Here is a 21,471-nt window from a genome sequence, read left to right on the forward strand (position 1 = left end):
TCACCTCACCCAGCCAAACCTCCAGTCCATATCATCAGACACATACCAGAGTACACAGAGAACCAAGGAGACAAAACCTTGAACATCCTTGTTAAAGACTAAGGCCGGGACTTAAATCTGACAGATTAACAATTTGATCAGTGACACACTTAAAAGGCAATATGCTCTACGTTCATGTCGGCTGTAAACAGCTCAGATGTCGTCTCAAGCAGAAATCCCATTTTAAAGGCAATTGCAGCCTATAGGCTGCTGATCTCTGTTTGTTTGAATCTCAGCCTTAGTGAGATTTAGTCCAAGTCAAAGCACACACACACGCATATCCACCCGCATATTCTACACTCCCAGTCCAAACATGCTCTAGTAATTAACATCCAATCAAGCACAGCATTAGTTTTGTTTCCGATCCAGGCATTATTGTTGTTTTAATTGAGATCAGGGTTCCCTATTAACTAGCTTATCTCAAAGGTAAATCAATCCTGGGTGGCAAACTAGCCGGGATCAGTAAATTAATTTAACGAGGTGGCCAACACCAAATCTTTTCAAAAGCATGGGTGCTTTAAAATAAAAGTTCAAAAAGGACACAAAGTCAGATAAGCTTTTTTTAAATAATAATTTACCCCCCTTTCAAGTTTGTTTGTTTCTTGCAATTTTGGCCAGCAAATGGATTTCTAAATTGCCTGTTACAGCTCACCCTTGTTTTAGAATATCTTCACAAAGTACTTACATCTCCCTCCCACCTGAGCCTGTTAAAAAGAGATTATTCAGTAATTTTATTTTTTACTTAAATAATCTTCAAACTACACGCAGAGACATAAAAATGGTATCCATAAGTAGAAGAAAATACCCAAATCCTAAAATGTCGCAGTATCCCTTAAATAATGGATTTCAAATGTCACGTAAGCGACTAAATGTCCAATGAGAGAATAGCCATGTAAAAAGGTCAACAGTTTCAAGTAGCTATTAACACTTTATACACTTATCGCTGCCCTGTTAATGTGTTGGGTCGTGACTAGGCAGTTAGATTTGTGAAAACTAAGGACCAGTGAGAGTAGGTCCCAGGAGAAGGTGAAGAAAAAAAATACATGAAAATAACTTAATCTTTGATGAATAACCTGACATTAATCCATTGTGTGATAGGTGTGTTAAAACCAGGGGCTCGATCAGGAAAACGAAACACGGCTACATGGCTAAATGCTTTGCTTGGCCCTGTGTTATTCACAGGCTTAGGTTTGTTATACTTAAAAAAACAAGGTCCTCTCATTAAAATCAGAAAGAGTGAGAGAGAGAGAGAGAGAGCGCTTCAGCCCGACGCATTTGAGTGACAGCTAGCAAGAGGCCTGCCCAGCATGGTCCAATGAGGTTACAGAGTGGGTGGACACAGCAGAGAGAGAGCAAAGCAATAGTCGGGAGTCGTGAGTGCTACTTTCGGAACTAAAAAGTATACAAAAGTACCGGAGAATCTCTTTATTAAGGAGAATCAGCTTGATTTATGATAAGCTGACTGCTAAAACCACCTCCTTCTCCCCCAGTAACCCCGGAGCGTAGACACGAGTCAAGGGCAGGCAGGCATTTTGATATCTGGAAAGCATGAAAGGCCCTACACACAAAAACTGACTGATCCCTGATCTCAAGCGTGAAAGCCTGAGAGCCACACCACCTAATGCCTCAGAGCATTTTAAAAAGCAACCTGGAGAGCACGCTGCTGAATGAAAGGAAATATTTACTAAAGAACCAGAGGGTATATCATCCTTTCAAACAAAATGGCATCAAAAAACACACACTGTGCTCAAAAGGAGGAAGAAAAGGACAGATGACACACACACCTGTGGCAGGCTGATTCCCTCTTTCTGCATGAAGTAATTCTTCTTGAACTCATAATAGGTGTTGTACTGGTTCCAGGACTGCAAGAAGTCAAACCTGTGTTGGAAACAGACACACAAGATGTACAGCCACATAAGATGTAAAGCCACTAGATTGAACAGAAACTTGAACCGTTTTCCTTTATTCAGCACAGAAAAGAGCAGGAATGGCCTTTTCTCTAGCTGCTTACCGCGGGTCATTCTTGGCACGGACGCTGGTCTCAAACTTGACACCGTTCCTGGCCACGTACTCAGCCAGCTTGTCAATAACCGGTTGGATGTCAGGGGGTGGGGGGATGATGGCTGGCGCTGCCACGGCAACCGGGGCCGGCACAGCAACGGGAGCCTGGGGCCGGGAACTGATAGATGAGGGAAAGATGAGTGGAGACGAAATAAAGATATTTAGCAATGCATCACATTATGTGGGGGAACTAGGTAGTATGGGGAGTGATAAAATATCTCCACTTCTGTCCAATAAGTGTCCACATACCTGGTCTCTGGTATGACAGCAGCAGGAATAACAGGGGCAGGAGGAGAAGGGGTTGAGAGGCAGACTGGGACCTGGCTGGTAACTGGAGTTGGTGGTGGGATGATGGGAAATGTAGTCGGAGGTGCTGTGTAGATGATCCGTGTCGATGGCTCAGGAGCTGCAGGGGGCGTGGTCCCTGGAGGAGGCGGGGTTCCAGAGTAAGAGGGTGGAGCCAACATTCTGCCAGAGGGCAGGGAGCTGTAGTAGCCGTTGGCATCGATCCCAGGGGGAGGCGGGGCTAGGCAGTAGGTCCCATCAGGAAGCATGCAGTACCCATAGTACATCGCTGCCACGTTAGCTGTAAGGTCAGAGAGAGGAAATCATCAAAATAGGTAATCATGCGAATACTTCAATTGCATGTGGTTTTGCATGCCTTCCCTGTCAATGAGCAAAAGTGTAAGTCAGCATTGGATGAGATAGGTCTGCTCACTGAGTGTTAGTGTGTGTGGGTAGGCTGTGGTGCCGAGCGGACTAACGTATACATTTAAGTCTGGCCTCATCGCTAATCGGATCTTAGCCTCACAGAGGAGGCAGAGAGAATAAAGCAAACCCCACGCTGATACAAATGAAACAATTTAATAATCTATGTCTGGATCACTGTCTACTTAATTAAAATGTACTTTGTCAGCAGAAGACGGGAGGGAAAAAGGGGAACAAAAAGGAGAATGGCCCAACAAGAATAATTAGGATCAGCTTGTTGGAAATCATAATGTGTTTAAAAGCGGATATCAAAAACAATATGCAACCGATCATTTCCAAAGCCTCATTACAATCACACTACCCATTTTGGACTCTATCAAGTGCATCAACAGGTCAGGGAAAGTAATTTACAGCAGGAATAAGAAAATAATACTGGCACAACGACCGGGGTTAACACAGTCAGGGTATGAATAAAACAACTGACAGATTCACTCATAGTGTTCAAAGGGGAAGAAAGAAACAGGCAAGAAGGCTCCATAAAGGTGTGGTATGTCACTGTACAATGGTACAAAGTCAGAGTTCCTGTGAAAATTCGGCTCATACCGTTACTGTGGATGGGAAAATTGGGAAATGCAAATTCTGTGTGAGTGTCAAACTGACTTTGTTTGCGATGACAATTTGACATTTATAAGTATAATAATTGATTCCTGTGAGGTGCTACACAGATTCGCTCTGACAACTGAGCTGGAAAATTTGCGCTCACATCAGCTACCGTTACCAGACTGTATAAACAGATTCTGCCAGCTCACTGCCAACAGCAGCAGGAGGAGGAGAGGGCAGGTGTTTGTCATAATTTGTGGGTGTGGTGGGGGTCAGTCTGAGGTCGCTCAAAATGTCACATCCATCTTAAATTGTCCGCTCACTGAGACTTATTCCATGGCAGCTCAGACTCAAAACCATAACGAGATCGACTGTAATTGTATTAAGTTGAGTTTTCACATTCCGTTTGATACGGTTAGCCATCACATCAATAACCACTTAAGAGTAGGATTGGGAGTGGGAGGATGAGGGCGTTCGGTTCAGCATGTAGCTGTGTGTCTCGGTGCATTATTAAGTCTCCAAGGTCTTTTACTGTGGCAGTGGTTTCCATCCCTGATGGAGTGTAGAGAACGGAGAAAGACAGAGAAAGGGAAGGAGAACGATAGAGAGGGGGAATAAGAGGCTTATTTTGTCAAACCTGAAACTGGATGATATTAACTCGTTAGTCACCTCTCTGGTGGACTGTTACGAAGACCCATTCAAAATGCACAAGGCTGGAAACCTGTAGGAGAGCCATCATTCACATGCTCCATATGTATTTGTTCCATCTAATTAAAAATGAAAGGCCGAAATGTCTTCAGTCAATAAGTATTCAACCCCTTTGCTATGGCAAGCATAAATAAGTTCAGGAGTAAAAATGTGCTTAACAAGTCAAATAAGTTGCATGGACTCTGTGTACAATAATGGTGTTAAAAATATATTTTTTAATGACTACCTCATCTCCGTACTCCACACATACAGGTCCCACAGCCGAGCAGTGAATTTCAAACACAAAGACCAGGGAGGTTTTTTAAATGCCTCTCAAATAAGGGTTTCTATTTGTAGATGGGTAAGAGCATGGTGAAGTTATTAATTACACTTTGGATGGTGTATTAATACACCCAGTTACCACAAAGATAAAGGCATCCTTCCTAACTCAGGTGTCGGAGAGGAAGGAAACCGCTCAGCGATTTCACCACGAGGCTAATGGCGACTTTAAAATAGTCAAGAGTTTAATGGCTGTGATAGGAAAAAACGGAGGATGGATCAACAACGTTGTTACTCCACAATACTGACCCAAATGACCAAAGTAAAATTGCAAAAACATTGGCAAAGCAATTCACTTTTTGTCCTGAATACAAAGTGTTGTACTAAGTAATGTTTTGGGAAAATCTAATACTACTCTCCATGTTTTCAAGCATAGTGGTGGCTGCATCATGTTATGGGTATGCTTATAATCGTTAAGGACTGTGGAGTTTTTCAGGATAAAAAAATAAACGGAATGGAGCTAAGCACAAGCTAAATCCTAGAGGTAAACCTGATTCAGTCTGCTTTCCACCCAACACTGGACAATAACCTAAAACACAATCTACAGTGGAGTTGCTTACCAAGAAGACAGTGAATATTCCAGTTTTGACTTAAATCTAATTGAAAATATGGCAAGACCTGAAAATGGTTTTCTATCAATGATCAACAATCAATTTGACAGCGCTTGAAAAATGTGGAAAATAATAATGTTGCACAAGCTGTGGAAATCTCTTAAAGACGTACCCAGTGTGATCTGACAAAGTATTGACGCAGGGGTGTAAACAGTTATGTAAATTAGAAGTTTCTGTATTTCATTTTCAATAAATTTGCAAACATTTCTTAAACATGTTTTCACTTTGTCATTCTGGGGTATTGTCTGTAGATGGATAACATTGATTTTACCCACTTTGAAATCAGGTTGTAACAACAAAATCTGGAATAATATGTATGAATACTTTCCGAAGGCACCATCGATATGTATAAGGGTAAGGTGACTAGGCATCAGGACACATGATTAATAGAGTAGCAGCAGCATACAATCATAATTTAAGTGTGTGTGTGTCTATGTACAGTCAGTATACATGTGTGTGCATGTTGTGTGTGTGTGTGTGTGTGTTGGAGTGTCAGTAGGCATTAGTGTCTAGAGTCCTGTGAGTGTTCATAGAGACAGTGCAAAAATAGTAAATACAACAGTTTACTTAAATGGTCCGTGTAGCCATTCTGTTAGTAATTTAGAAGCCTTATGGCTTGGGGATAAAAGCCGTGTAGGAGCCCGTTGTTTTCAGACTTGATGCACCGGTACCACTAGCAGAGTACAGTCTATGGCTTGAGTACCTGGACTCTAAAGATTTTCCGGACCTTCCTTTCACACCGCCTGATATAGATGTCCTGTATTGCAGGGAGTTCGGCCACAGTGATATACTGGACTGTCCGCACCACCTGTAGCGCCATGCAATTGAGGGGGGTGCCGTTGCCATGCCATGCCAACCAGTGACGCAGCCAGTCAAGATGCTTTCAATAAAGCAGCTGTAGAACCTCTTTAACTTCCTGATTAGAGAAGAGGCACTGCCACGCCTTCTTCATGACTGTGTACTTGTGAGTGGACCATTTGAAGTCCTTAGTGATTTGGACACCGATGAACTTGAAGCTCGACCCGCTCCACTGCTTCCTGTAGTTCACAAACAGCTCCTTGGTCTTACGACGTTGAGGGAGAGGTTGTTGTCCTGACATCACACTGACAGGTCACTGACCTCCTACCTGCAGCCTTTCAAAGCACTTCATAAATACAGATGTGAGTGCTACAGGGTGGTAGTCAGTGTAGCATGACATTTTTGAGATCTTGGTAACAGGAATGATGGTAGTCATCTTAAGACATGTGGGGATTACAGACTGGGTCAACTAGAGATTGAAAATTACAGTGAATATGACTGCCATCTGATCTGTGCATGCTCTGAGAACGCAACCTGGAATACCATCCTGCCCCACGGCCTTGCAAATTTTGACCTGATTAAAGACCTTACTCACGTCGGCCTCGGAGAGCGAGATCACCCAGTGCTCTGGGTTCATGTATGGTACGGTGTTGTTGTCTAAGCGTGCATAAAATGCATTGTGTTTGTCTGGAAGAGAGGGTGGGTCTCTTTTTAAATCTGTAATGACTATCTCCTGCCACATGTGACGGGCGTCGAAGCCTGTGGAGTACGATTCCACCTTAGTCCTAGATTGTCCTTTTGCTCGTTTGATGACTCTGGAGGATGTAGCGGGACTTGTTGTACTTGTTCCTGTCATGGGGGGGGGGTCTTGTCTGAAAGCCATGTTTCAGAATAGCAGAGAATATTGCAGTTATGAGAGTCCCGTTTGTAGCAAATCCACAATCGGAGGTCATCCATCTTATTATCAAATGAATGGAGGGAAGAGGTGGCCGGTTTTACCTTGGCCTTTATCTTGCCAGGACTCCCCCTCTCCGGACTCTAATGCCGGCCTTACCTTCTGAAGACCCCGAAAATTGGATCAGAATTAGAGAAAGAGCCCAGGGCAAATGAGTCAAAGTTGAAGCCAAAATTGGGGTAAGTAACTGCCGACCTGATTTCCAAATGTTCTTATCAGTTATAAGAAATGATAGCGGATGAATTTTGTGAAAATAAAGTAAAAGATAAACGCCAAAAGAATCACAAAATAGCAATGTTGGGTCGGAGCTCGCAACCACCACGGCGCCATCTTATTAGCAAAGAGAGAGAAACACACACCAGGGATTCCGTTATGAAAATGAGGCACCGGAAATTTGACCGGCAGCATTTAAATTTACCGGAACCATATGCATAGGGTGCGTAACTTGATTAGGGTGTACACCCACGCTGCTCAGAATGACAAAAAAAACAATCACATTTAGATGATGGTCAATCATCTTTTACAGACCATGCAAGTTGAGGATGCAATGACGTTTATCCTTACAGCACACTTTGAAGATGTTAGAATAACTGTCCATATTTACTTTCTCAGCCAACAAGATGAGTACGAAACAGCAAAATCAAGAGCCTATGCATAGGCTGAGTGTGATTTTCACATTTGGGGAAGCACATTTTCACCATAAAATTGCACCTTTACAATAAATCATGAACATTCATCATCACACGCATCCTCGCATTTGCAGACTTATGTAAGAGAGCCTCCTATTCGTAATGTGATGAGTATTTGTAATTATTATGGATCCCCATTAGCTGCTGCCTCTTCCTGGGGTCCAGTAAAATGAAAGCAATTACAGTGCATTTGAAAAGTATTCAGACCGCTTGACTTTTTCCATATTTTTTTACATTACAGCCTTATTCTAAAAAGGATGAAATTGTATGGGTAGGACTCTAAAAGCTTGGCACACCGGTATTTTGGGAGTTTCTCATTCTTCTCTGCAGATCCTCTCAACTCTGTCAGGGTGCATGGGGAGCATCACTGCATAGCTATTTTCATGTCTCTCCAGAGATGTTCGATCGGGTTCAAGCTCTGGCTAAGCCACTCAAGGACATTGAGACTTGTCCCGAAGCCACTCATGAGTTGTCTTGGCTGTGTGCTTAGGGTCATTGTCCCGTTGGAAAATGAACCTTCGCCCCAGTCTGAGGCCCTGAGCGCTCTGGGGCAGACTTTCATCAAGGATCTCTGTACTTTGCTCCATTCATCTTTTCCTGGATCCTGACTATTCTCTCAGTCCCTGCCGCTAAAAAACATCCCCACAGCCTGATGCTGCCACCACTATGCTTCATCGTTGAGATGGTGCCAGGTTTCTCCAGACGTGACGCTTGTCATTCAGGCCAAAGAGTTCAACCTTGGTTTCATCAGACCAAAGAATCTTGTTTCTCATGGTCTGAGAGTCCTTTAGGTGCCTTTTGGCAAACCCTAAGTGGGCTATCATTTGCCTTTTACTCAGGAGTGGCTTCAGTCTTGCCACACTACCATAAAGGCCTGATTGATGGAGTGCTGCAGAGATGATTGTCCTTCTGGAAGGTTCTCCCATCTCCACAGAGGAACTCTGGAGGTCTTTCAGAGTGACCATCGGGTTATTGATCACCTCCCTGACCAAGGACCTTCTCCCCCGATTGCTCAGTTATGCCGGGTGGTCAGCTCTAGGAAGGGGCTTGCAGTTTCCAAATTACTTCCTTTTCAGAATGATGGAGGCCACTGTGTTCTTGGGGACCTTCAATGCTGCAGAAGTCTTTTGGTACCCTTCCCCAAATCTGTGCTCGACACAATTCTGTCTCGGCGCTCTACAGACAATTCCTTCGACCTCATGGCTTGATTTTTGCTCTGAAATGCACTGTCAACTGTGTGACCTTACATAGATATGTAGGTATGTGCCTTTCCAAATCATGTCCAATCAATTGAATTGAACACATGTGTACGCCAATGAAGTTGTAGAAACATCTCAAGGATGATCAATGGAAACAGAATGCACTGAAGGTCAATTTCTAGTGTCACATCAAAGGGTCTGAATACTTAAATATGTAAATAATACTTAAATATGTAAATAAGGTATGTCTGTTTTGTATTTAATTATGAATGTATTTATTTGGTCAAATATTTGGTATTTTACCCCTTTTTTTTATCCTGAATTTTGATCTTGTCTCATTGCTGCAACTCCCCAACAGGCTCGGGAGGCAAAAGTCAATTAATGGGTCCACCAAAACATGACCTGCCAAACCGCACTTCTTAACACCAGCCCGCTTAACTTGGAAGCCAGCCGCACCAATGTGTCAGAGGAAACACCATTCAACTGACGACTGAGGACAGCCTGCAGGCACCTGGCCCGCCAAAAGGAATCGCTAGAGTGCGATGAGCCAAGTATGACCCTAATCTGACCCTAATCCAGATGATGCTTGGCCAATTGTGGGCCGCCCTATGGGACTCCTGATCACGGACAGGTGTGAAACAGCCCGGGATCGAACCAGGGTCTGTAGTGATGTAGTGCCTTAGACCGCTGCGCCACTCGGGAGGCCCCTCTGTTTTTTAATTTTAATAAATTTGCTAACATTTAAAAAAAAAAAAGTTTGCGCATTGCTATTGTGTGTAGACTGATGAGGAAAATGTTTTACTTAATACATTTTAAAATAAGGCTGTAACGTAACAAAATGTGGAAAAGTCAAGGGGTCTGAATACTTTCCAAATGCACTGTATAATTAAAAACGATTACATTACACAATAGATTTCACAACACATTAGCTGTGTGCCACTACCCTACATCACAAAATCTATATTTTTTTTATCTGATTTTACTGCTTGCATGAGTTACTTGATGTGGAATTGAGTTCCATGTAGTCATGGCTTTATGTAGTACTGTGCACCCCCCATAGTCTGTTCTGGACTTGGGGACCATCAAGATACCTCTGGTGGCATGTCTTGGGGGTATGCATGGATGTCTGAACTGTGTGCTATTAGTTTAAAAAGACAGCTTAGTGCATTCAATATGTCAATTATTCTCACAATTACAAGTAGTGCTGAAGTCAATATCTCTTCTACTTTGAGGCAGGAGTCAAAACTTTGGACACACCTACTCATTCAAGGGTTTTTCTTTATTTGCACTCATTTCTATATTGTAGAATAACAGTGAAGACAACAAAACTATGAAATAACACATATGGAATCATATAGTAAGTAAGCAAAAAAGTGTTAAAGATTATTCAACCACCCTTTGCCTTGATGACAGCTTTGCACACTCTTGGCATTCTCTCAACCAGCTTCATGATTTAGTCACATGGAATGCATTTCAATTAACAGGTGTGCCTAGTTAAAAAGTGAATTTGTGGAATTTCTTTCCTTCTTAATGCATTTGAACCAATCAGTTGTGTTGTGACAAGGTAGGGGCGGTATACAGAATATAGCCCTATTTGGTAAAAGACCAAGTCCATATTATGGCAAGAACAGCTCAAATAAGCAAAGAGAAACAACAGTCAATCATTACTTTAAGACATGAAGGTCAATCAATGCGGAACATTTCAAGAACTTTGAAAGTTTCTTCAAGTGCAGTCACAAAAACCATCAAGCACTATGATGAAACAGGCTCTCATCATGAGAAACGCAACAGGAAAGGAATACCCAGAGGACAAGTTCATTAGAGTTACAAGCCTCAGAAATTGCAGCGCAAATGTTTGAGTTCAAGTAACAAACATCTCAACATCAAATGTTCAGAGGAGACTGCATGAATCAGGCCTTCATGGTCGAATTGCTGCAAAGAAACCACAACTAAAAGGACAATAATAAGAAGAGGCTTGCTTGGGCCAAGAAACACAAGCAATGGAAATTAGACTGGTGGAAATCTGTCCTTTGGTCTGATTACACCAAGTTTGAGATTTTTGTTTCCAATCGCTGTGTCTTTATGAAACGCGTGGTAGGTGAACGGATTATCTCTGCATGTGTAGTTCCCACCATGAAGCATGGAGGTGGTGGTGTGATAGTGCTTTGCTGGTGACACTGTCTGGGATTTTTTTAGAATGCAAGGCCTACTTAACCAGCATGGCTACCACAGCATTCTGCAGTGCTACGCCATCCCATATGGTTTGCGTTTCGAGGGACTATCATTTGTTTTTCAACAGGACAATGACCCAACACACCTGTAAGTGCTATTTGACGAAGAAAGAGAGTGATGGAGTGCTGCATCAGACCTTGCCTCACAAATCACCTGACCTAATCCCAATTGAGATGATTTGGGATGAGTTGGACCGCAGAGTAAAGGAAAAGCAGGCATCAAGTGCTCAGCATATGTGGGAACTCCAAGACTATTGGGAAAGCATTCCAGGTGATGCTGGTTGAGAGAATGCCAAGAGTGTGCAAAGCTGTCATCAAGGCAAAGGGTGGCTACTTTGAAGAATCTAAAACATATTCTGATTTCTTTAACACTTTTGTTTAACATGATTCCATGTGTGTTATTTCATAGTTTTGATGTATTCACTATTATTCTACAATATAGAACATAGTAAAAATAAAAGCAAAACCCTTGAGTGAGTAGGTGTGTCCAAACTTTTGACTGGTACTATATTATTAATGTTGGCTCTCCATGTATATTTGAGGGCCAGTGGGTCTAGAGGGAAGCTGTGCTTCCCTGTTCTGGCCAAATTGTAATTTTACTAAGTCAATCATTGTGGAACCTGACCACACGACTAGACAGTAGTCCAGGTGCGACAGAACTTGGGCCTGTTGGACCTGCTTTGTTGACAGCGATGTTAAGAAAGCAGCGCAACGCTTTATTATGGACAGACCTCTCCCTATTTTAGCTCCCTATCATTATGTTTTGACCACGACAGTTAACAATCCTGTTACTCAAAAAAGTTTAGACTTCTCAACTTTACACTATTCATTGCAAGATTTAGTTTTAGGGTTTAGTGAAAGCTTTGCCCCAAACACAATGCTTTTCGTTTTTGAAAAATGTAGGACTAACTTATTTCTTACCACCCATTATTAAACTGACTGCAACTCTTTATTAAGTGTTGCAGTGATTTCACTTGCGGTGGTAGCTGACATGTATAGTGTTGTGTCATCAGCATACATAGACGCACAGGCTTTACTCAGAGCAAGTGGCAGGTCATTAGTAAAGATTGAAAAAAGTAAGGGGCCTAGACAGCTGCCCTGAATGCCTGACTGCCTGGATTGTGTTGGAGAGGCTTCCATTAAAGTACACCCTCCGTGTTCTGTTAAGACAGTTAGCTCTCGCTGCATAGCAGGGGATATAAAGTTATAACACATATGTTTCTCCAGCAGCAGAATATGATTGACAATGTAAAAAGATGCACGGAAGTCTAACAAAACAGCTCCCACAATATTTGTATTATACATTTCTCTCAGCCAATCAGTCATTTGTGTAAGTGCCGTACATGTTAAATGCCCTTCCCTATAAGTGTGCTGAAAATAAGTTGTTAGTTTGTGAAATAGCATTGTATCTGGTAAAACACAATTTTCCCCAAAAGTTTACCACAGGTTGGTAACAGGCTGATTGGGCAGCTGTTTGAGCTATTCTTGGGTAGAGAAATTACTTTTGCTTCCCTCCAGGTCTGAGGGAACACACTTTCCTGCTGGCTTAGATTAAAGAGATGGCAAATATGCGTGGCAATGTTGTCCACTATCATCCTCAGTCATTTTCCATCCAAGTTGTCAGACACAGGTGGCTTGTCATTGTTGATAGACAACAATATATATATTTTTTTACCGCTTCCACACTCACTTTACAGAATCAAAAATTACAATGCTTGGATTTCATCATTTGGTCAGTTATGCATGGATGTGTAGGTTCAGAATTAGTTGTTGGCATGTTATGCCTAAATGTGCTAATCATGCCAGTGAAAGAAAATCATTAGTGCAGTTGGCAATATCAGTGGGTTTTGTGATGAATGAGCCATCTGAATGAATGATAGAGTGGAGTTCGCCTTTTTGTCCAAAAATTTCATTGAAGGTGCTCCAAAGCGTTTTACTATGATTCTTTATATAATTTGTCTTGGTTTCATAGTACAGTGTCTTATTTTTGTTCAGTTTAGTCACATGATTTCTCAATTTCCAGTATGTTTGACAATCGGCTGTGCAGCCAAACTTATTTGCCATCCCTTTTGCTTCATCCTTAATGGGTGTATGCTTATTAGTAACTGGAATAAACGATTTCATAAGATATGGTTTTCATAGATATGGCCACTCTAATATGATCACCACATCTGATAGATTTGGATTTTGCTTTAGAGCAGATTTCGGCAGCATTGGTAAAGATGTGATCAATACATGGTGATTTCATTCCTGTGCTGTTTGGAAATAACCTGGTAGGTTGACTCATAACCTGAACCAGGTTGCAGGCACTATTTACAGCTTGAAGGTTTTTCTTGAGTGGCCAGTTTGATGAAAGCCAGTCAATATTTAGGTCACCTAGAATATATACCTCTGTTGACATCACATACATTGTCAGGCATTTCACACATATTATCCAGACACTGACTGTTAGCACTAGGTGGTCTATATCAGCTTCCCAACAGAATGGGCTTTAGGTGAGGCAGATGAGCCTGTAGCCATATTACTTCAACAGCATTTGACATCACATCCTTTCTAAGCTTTACAGAAATATGACTGAACATCAACTGCAAAACATCCACCATTGGCATTTGTCTCTTCTGAAGATGTTGAAACCATGTATTGCTACCACTGTGTCAAAGGTTTTATCTAAGTGAGTTTCAGAGATAGCCAGTATATTAATGTTCTGTTACTAGCAAGTTATCGATTTAATGAACCTTGTTTCTTAGGCTACATGTTAATGTGGACATTTTTTTGCCCTTTTCTGGGATTCTTGATGGTTTTTATTGCTTTACAGGCATGACAGTGATATTTATGTTTGCGCTGATAGTGCAGGGTGAGCTGCACAAAGTGGACTTCCTACTTGGGCAAACCGACTCAGTAAAACTCATAGGTGATTGATTACTGCATATAATAGCTCTAGGATTTATGCCAACAGAAATACAGTAATAATTAATTAGGCATTTTAATGACATTTACTTAGGGAAAGCTACCCTAGCCTTATGGACACGCCACCTACGAGCCAATGTCAATCTACTATCTCCAGAGTAGAAAAGTTGACCTATTCTAGAGATCAGAACATTCACCTTAACATTTTGACAAACTATTACTTTTTAACATTATTAGCACAGCAACGCTCACAATGCAGTAGTCTACGCACAAATGAACATTTGGCTATCGGGCAATGAAAGAAAGTTGAAAACCAATAGAAAACAAGAGAAATAGGCTACTGGCTTCATTGGCATATAGAAGTCTTTATAAAATAATTGCCTCCACGGATATAGTCAGATTTTGCCTAGGCTACTTTGAAGCAAGGTAAAACTTGCCTCATAATATGTAGTAAAACATTCAGGTTTCAAACAATTAAGTAGTTATATGTTTTCAAAATGCATACTGCCTCCAGCTCATTGCAAAGTGGTGTGTGACGTGCTGATGAAGCCTACCTTCCGTTGCACATGCATTTAAAATGGCGAATGGGAAGGGCGCTTCAATTACCAGCTGAGAAATAAAAATAGCAGCTCTTTTAACCATGGCCAAAAAAACGATTTTTAACACACGATTGCATTTAGAATTGTTGTGCAATGATTGGGCTTATAAAAGCACAGTGACAGATTTTCAGCTCAAAGGCTCTGTATCTAAATAACATACATAACAAATATACACACGGGCCAATTTAATTACACTAAATTATGCAAATTAACCCATAGACTGATCAGCATGACTGGTCAAATTGTATTTCCATCCAGGAATAGGTTAAAAAGCATTATTTCACAATGAGATTTTTTTCCTTCTCCTGGACAATTGGCCAGTGCCAATTAGATATATATATATATATTTACCGGCAAACAGAAACCCTGACACACACACACACACGACAGAGAGTCAAAGACAGGGGAGGAGGACTGGAGAGGGCCATATCTGTGCTGCTCTGTTTTAAGTGCTGTAGGACTTGACTGGAGTGTTTGAGAGCATGATTTCTCTAACCACTAACCTCAACACCACTGAGAGCCAAGACAGCACCTCCGCTTCCCGCCACCTCAACCTTACAGCATTCTATCAAGCTTTGTGTTTCTGACTCAGTCAGTTAAAAAATATATACATTTTTTTGTTGCTTTGGAACCTTAGAAGACATTAAAGTTCTGCTCCTTCTCCAGCCACTCCAAAAGCTAATCATTTTCATAGGGAGCATCTTGAACACAAACACCTCTCCTCCAGATAGCTGGGGTTCAAGAAGCCAGTCTTCAATCAATACCCATCAGACGAGCTAAGTGTCTGGGGAGGTCTGAACCTGGGATTGCAATCCAAACACGGGGTGATAGAATAGAATAACTTTAACTCCGCCCCTGTGCTATATGCTGGTCTCTAGGGCAAAACTAAAGGTCGGCCAGACAACAAGGGAGGACTTCTGCTGGCTAATAAAACAGACCACTTTATGAATGCATAACGATCCATGACCAGAAGGGTTGCTCAGCAGGAAAAACATTCATTGGTAGCAGCCAGCTTCCCTGTGCTACACAATAGAGGTTGGCTGATTAATTAAGGCCGATTTCAAGTTTTCATAACAATCGGAAATCGGTATTTTTGGACACTTTTATTTCATCTTTATTTAACTAGGCAAGTCAGTTAACCTCTAGCGACACCCCATCCCATGAACGGGACCGTTGTCATCATCTGACATGAATTAGCATAACGCAACGGACATAAATATTCCTAGAAAATATTCCTATTCATGAAAATCAAAAATGAAATATATTGAGACACAGATTAGCCTTTTGTTAATCACCCTGTTATCTCAGATTTCCTAAATATGCTTTACAGCCAAAGCTAGACAAGCATTTGTGTAAGTTTATCGATAGCCTAGCATTTTGTCCAGCTAGCAGCAGGTAACTTGGTAACGGAAAAGCAATCAAATTAAATCGTTTACCTTTGATGAGCTTCGGATGTTGTCACTCACGAGACTCCCAGTTATATAGCCAATGTTCGTTTTTTCCCAAAATTTTATATTTGTAGGCGAAATAGCTCCATTTGTTCTTCACATTTGGCTGAGAAATCGACCGGAAATTGCGGTCACGACAACGCCGAAAAATATTCCAAATTAGCTCCATAATATCGACAGAAACATGGCAAACGTTGTTTATAATCAATCCTCAAGGTGTTTTTCAAATATCTATTCGATAATATATCTGTCGGGACAATTCGTTTTTCAGTAGGACCGAATGGCTACCTCTGTATTTTACGCGAGAGTCACTATGGGAGCCATCAGGTGACCACTTGCGCAATGTAGCCGCTTACGGGTATTCTTCAACATTAATGCGTAAAACTACGTTACAATGCTGTAGACACCTTCGGGAATACGGAGAAAGCGTAATCTGGTCAATAGGGACGCATTGGAATGCAGCACTTTCAAAACATGAGGCACTTCCGGATTGGATTTTTCTCAGGCTTTCGCCTGCAACATCATTTCTGTTATACTCAGACAATATTTTTACAGTTTTGGAAACTTTAGAGTGTTTTCTATCCTAAGCTGTCAATTATATGCATATTCTAGCATCTTGTCCTGACAAAATATCCCGTTTACTACGGGAACATTATTTTTCCAAAAATGAAAATACTGCCCCCTAGTCACAAAAGAACACATTCTTATTTTCAATGACGGCCTAGGAACGGTGGGTTAACTGCCTCGTTCAGGGGATTTTTCAGCTCGGGGATTCAATCTTGCAACCTTACAGTTAACTAGTCCAACGCTCTAACCACCTGATTACATTGCACTTCATGAGGAGCCTGCCTGTTAAATGAATGCAGTAAGCCAAGGTAAGATGCTAGCTAGCATTAAACTTATCATACAAAAAACTATCAATCATAATCACTAGTTAAACTAGTAATATCATCAACCATGTGTAGTTATCTAGCGTGTCCTGCGTTGCATATAATCGATGCGGTGCGTATCGTTGCTCCAATGTGTACCTAACCATAAACATCAATGCTTTTCGTAAAATCAATACACAGAAGTATATATATATTTTAAACCTGCATATTTAGCTAAAGGAAATCCAGGTTAGCAGGCAATATTAACCAAGTGAAATTGTGTCACTTCTCTTGCGTTCATTGCACGCAGAGTCAGTGTATATGCAACAGTTTGGGCCGCCTAATTTGCCCGAATTTATGACATAACATAACACTGAAGGTTGTGCAATGTAACAGCAATATTTAGACTTATGGATGCCACCCGTTAGATAAAATACGGAACGGTTCCGTATTTCACTGAAAGAATAAACGTCTTGTTTTCGAGCTGATAGTTTCCGGATTCGACCATATTAATGACCTAAGGCTTGTATTTCTGTGTGTTATTATGTTATAATTACGTCTATGATCTGATAGAGCAGTCTGACTGAGCGATGGTAGGCACCAGCAGGCTCGTAAGCGTTCATTCAAACAGCACTTTCGTGCGTTTTCCAGCAGCTCTGCTGTTTATGACTTCAAGCCTATCAACTCCCGAGATTAGGCTGGTGTAACCGATGTGAAATGGCTAGCTAAGTTAGCGGGGTGCGCGCTAATAGCATTTCGAACGTCACTCGCTCTGAGACTTGGAGTAGTTATTCCCCTTGCTCTGCATGGCTAACGCTGCTTCAAGGGTGGCTGTTGTCGATGTGTTCCTGGTTCAAGCCCAGGTAGGAGCGAGGAGAGAGACGGAAGCTATACTGTTACATTGTCAATACTAAAGTGCCTATAAGAACATCCAATAGTCAAAGGTTAATGAAATACAAATGGTATAGAGAGAAATAGTCCTAGAATTCCTATAATAACTACAACATAAAACTTCTTACCTGGGAATATTGAAGATTCATGTTAAAAGGAACCACCAGCTTTCATATGTTCTCATGTTCTGAGCAAGGAACTTAAACGTTAGCTTCCTTACATGGCATATATTTCACTTTTACTTTCTTCTCCAACACTTTGTTTTTGCATTATTTAAACCAAACTGAACATGTTTCATTATTTATTTGAGGCTAAATTGATTTTACTGATGTATTATATTAAGTTAAAATAAGTGTTCATTCAGAATTGTTGTAATTGTCATCATTACAAAAAAATTGTCCGATTAAATCGGTATCGGCTTTTTTTGGTCCTCCAATAAATCGGTATCGGGTTTTTTGGTCCTCCAATAAATCGGTATCGGCGTTGAAAAATCATAATCGGTCGACCTCTACTACACAAGCACAGTTCAAAAGGTCCCCCTCCATAACTGTCTATAGGATAAATTCCATTAATACATTTGTAAGTGCCCTAGTGCAGTCTTGACAGCTTCTCTACATTTCTAGGAAGAGTTGTCTTCAGTGATGATGCAAATGATCTAATATGCTCCACGTTCACTCTATTAGAATGTAGAATGTGCTTGTATTACAACAGAGAATCCATAGACCAGTAGAATAGAAGGGAATAAGTTGTCGTTTGAGGTCAGGTGACACCACGAAACATTTGGCCCAATAGCAACTTGGCAATTGTCCCGTTGAAGAGCTAGCAAAGTTATAATGAATTAAAGGAGCTGCAATGCTGCACGCTTCTAAACCCCTCTTGCCTAATTCCCATTCAATACGCCAGTCATTGGCAGAAACTGGAGGATATTCCTCTGGTGCCTTTGATCCTCTCCAGTCTGTTTACAGGGATTCTCTCAGAGACCCAGCGCCATGCACAGAAATAAGTCGGATATACGGGAGCAAAATCTCTCCAAAATGATCATCTTGTCGCCGTAAGCCAGCGCATTAAAAATCCATGTCTGTGCTGCTGTGCGGTGCTGTGGCGTCGATGTCTCTTTTTCTCTCTCTCCTACCACAGCAAACAAGTGGAGCTCTTCCAGTCCCGCTAATTAAGACAAATCAGCTCACTCAGCTTGAGCAGTCTCTCCCAAGCACCAGACAAAGAGGGAAGACAGGGTTGACCCTGGGAAATAAGAGGAGTCAAATTGCGAGGAACATCTCTCAAGGACGTTTAGAGTTAGCCTGGCACTCCATATCACGCCCAGCACCTTCACCATCAATCACCTAGAACTAATGCAGACAGTAGAGAGAAAATTGCTAAGGTTTAAAGAAGCCAAGAAAGAGAAAGAGATTCTGGAGATTCTGTAGCCTCGGATGCCTCGAGAAGTGTTTGGGTCAAGCGAGAGAGAGCTGGTCGGTTTATGCAGCTGCTCTTTTCTAGACTGGCAGAGTGGTTTGTTTGTGTTTGTGTGTGTGTGTGTGTGTGTGTGTCAGAAAAGCGGAAATTATGTCTGCATTTAGAGGAAGCAAACATCTGTGGGCGCTGCCAGAAAAGCAACTTTGGATTCTATCCACCGGCGTTCAGGGCAAAACATACAGCAACCCTGCAGTCAATGAAGAGCAAGGGGAACACAGTTTGTCAGCGCGTCCAAACCAACTGCTCACTGCAGATCCGAAAATGAACTAGGCACAAATTCAAGGACAAGAAACGTGTAAAAAAAAAAGAAAGAAAATAAATAAATACATCTTGGAGACTTTGAAAAATCAAGAACCTTTAAGTACCTACAATCCCTGAGGGTCATGTGGTGAAATTAAATCACTCCTGGATTCAGTCTGTGCTGAACAGTCCTCAAAGTCTGTGAAGGGCGGTAGGTAGCCTAGCGGTGGATCGAATCCCTGAGTCAACAAGATGAAAAATCTGTTGATGTGCCCGTGAGAAAAGCACTTAATCCTAATTGCTCCTGTCAATCGCTCTGGATAAGAATGTATGCTAAATGCCGTAAATGTAAATGCTTTCTGAAATTGACCTCCTGGAAGAGGACGTTTCAGCAGTGTCACGGGTCTATAGGAGACTATGTTAATGAGCTTTTCCATTATGAGCTGCAAGGTCACCTCCATGGCTACAGCTGGAACATGTGCCTGTGTCCGACAAATATGTTTACCGCTGGGCTAATTCAATGTACCTTTCCTCCTCGAGATTCTCATCTGATATGAACGCCAACGTTTGTTAAACATTGAGAATTATAAAGAGTGGACTGTTCTTTTTGCCTCTAGGAGTTCAGTGCTCAATACTAAACAATTTAGTGCCACTCTGCCTGTCTGAGAGACTGAGCTTGCACTGAGGGGGAAATAAAAAAAAATACATAACAAATGGGGAGAGAAATGAAGTGGACCAGGACTAAATTGAAATGAAGAGGCTCCCTCGGCGCTAATATGAATGCTCCTCAGATATTGGATTTCACAGTTTCCCAGTTGGACTCTCAGAAATGAGAAACTGTACTCACGGTCAGCGATGTACTCGGCGGGTGTGGCGGGCACAGCTGGTTCTGCGGGTACTTCCTCTGGCTTGGTTGCCATGATGGCGGCAGCAGCAGCAGCGGCTCCGTTACGTTCCTGCTGGGTTTTCCGGATCAGCGCTGCCAGTGGATGGTCTGGGTCCATGACTTGGAGGGGCTACAACACAAATATATTTGGTTAAAAGGCTTAGAACTACTGGTCAGCATAACCCCCAACAATTACATTTGAGCCATTTAACAGATGCTATTATACAGTGCAACTTATAGGAGCAATTAGGGTTAAGTGCCTTGCTCAAGGGTACATAGACAGATTTTTCACCTAGTTGAACCATTGACCTTCCAGTTACCGGGCCAACGCTCTGAACCAATAGGTAACCGGTCCCAACAATAGGAAGCTATAGCGGTGAAACAGACACCTCTGGCTGATGGAGAGGACAAACAGCGCAAGACAGAGTAATGGTTCTAACTAGCTGATACATGTGTCATGTTATGACCTACTTATTACAACTCATTTAGCATGACGTTTGGACTAATATACTAATTGAATAATATGTAAACATGTACACTGGTGATTTATACAGGTGTTTCTAGCCTTGTGTGTGCAATAAGAGTTGACATACAAGTTATCAAAACCCTTTAAAAGAACAGACTAAAGGATATAAAGGAAAGATGGGACTCTTGATATTCAAGTAAATTGGGAAAGAAAATCAAATGTACGTTTAAAGGATTGAGGCCTTTTTAAATTTGGGCCGAAAATCTGATCACATTGGTTTATTTAAGACCCTTTTATCTCGTCATTTACTTAGCGCAATTCACTCGGAATTACAACAAGTGACAGTGATTAAACATACAGAATATTAAATCAAGAGATGAGGAGAAAAATACTTGATGGTATTTTTTTTTTTTCATCCTCAACCACAAAAATCTAAGCACTTTGAAGTGAGACACACTTTGAAATCAGGCCCAATTATGCTGTTGAATACAACAACTTAACAGTAATGTGTGATTAATTCAAAAGTCTATGGGCTTTTGAACATTAAAAACCTAACCATGGGCTAATTAGCAAATGGTCAAACCCTATAAAAAAAATACAGTATAACCCATTAGACAAATTGTGGGCTGGCTTGAACGGGCAAAGCCCGTATGAATGGGAGATAATTGCTCTAGAAAGGCCCTGAGATGAACTAATTCCATAGTTTTATGGTTTCTTTATTCCCTTCAAAACCAAGATAACTATGTCTAAATAAGACAGACCAAAGCAATAT

The 21,471-nt window shown here is 41.5% G+C and overlaps 1 protein-coding gene across 2 annotated transcripts in view; it reads right to left on the reverse strand.

The window, feature by feature from the left end:
• LOC109873666 (splicing factor, suppressor of white-apricot homolog) overlaps window positions 1–21,471 on the reverse strand; it is a 136,424-nt gene that overhangs the window by 97,023 nt on the left and 17,930 nt on the right. For both annotated transcript variants that reach the window (XM_020465317.2, XM_020465316.2), the window contains exons 7-10: window positions 20,195–20,363; window positions 2,350–2,686; window positions 2,051–2,218; window positions 1,824–1,917 (exon numbers count right to left, since the gene is read on the reverse strand). In XM_020465317.2, coding sequence (XP_020320906.1) covers window positions 1,824–1,917; window positions 2,051–2,218; window positions 2,350–2,686; window positions 20,195–20,363 — 768 coding nt within the window. The remainder of the gene's footprint in view (window positions 1–1,823; window positions 1,918–2,050; window positions 2,219–2,349; window positions 2,687–20,194; window positions 20,364–21,471) is intronic.

Source organism: Oncorhynchus kisutch, linkage group LG29 (assembly GCF_002021735.2).
Source record: "Oncorhynchus kisutch isolate 150728-3 linkage group LG29, Okis_V2, whole genome shotgun sequence".
NCBI lineage: Eukaryota > Metazoa > Chordata > Actinopteri > Salmoniformes > Salmonidae > Oncorhynchus > Oncorhynchus kisutch.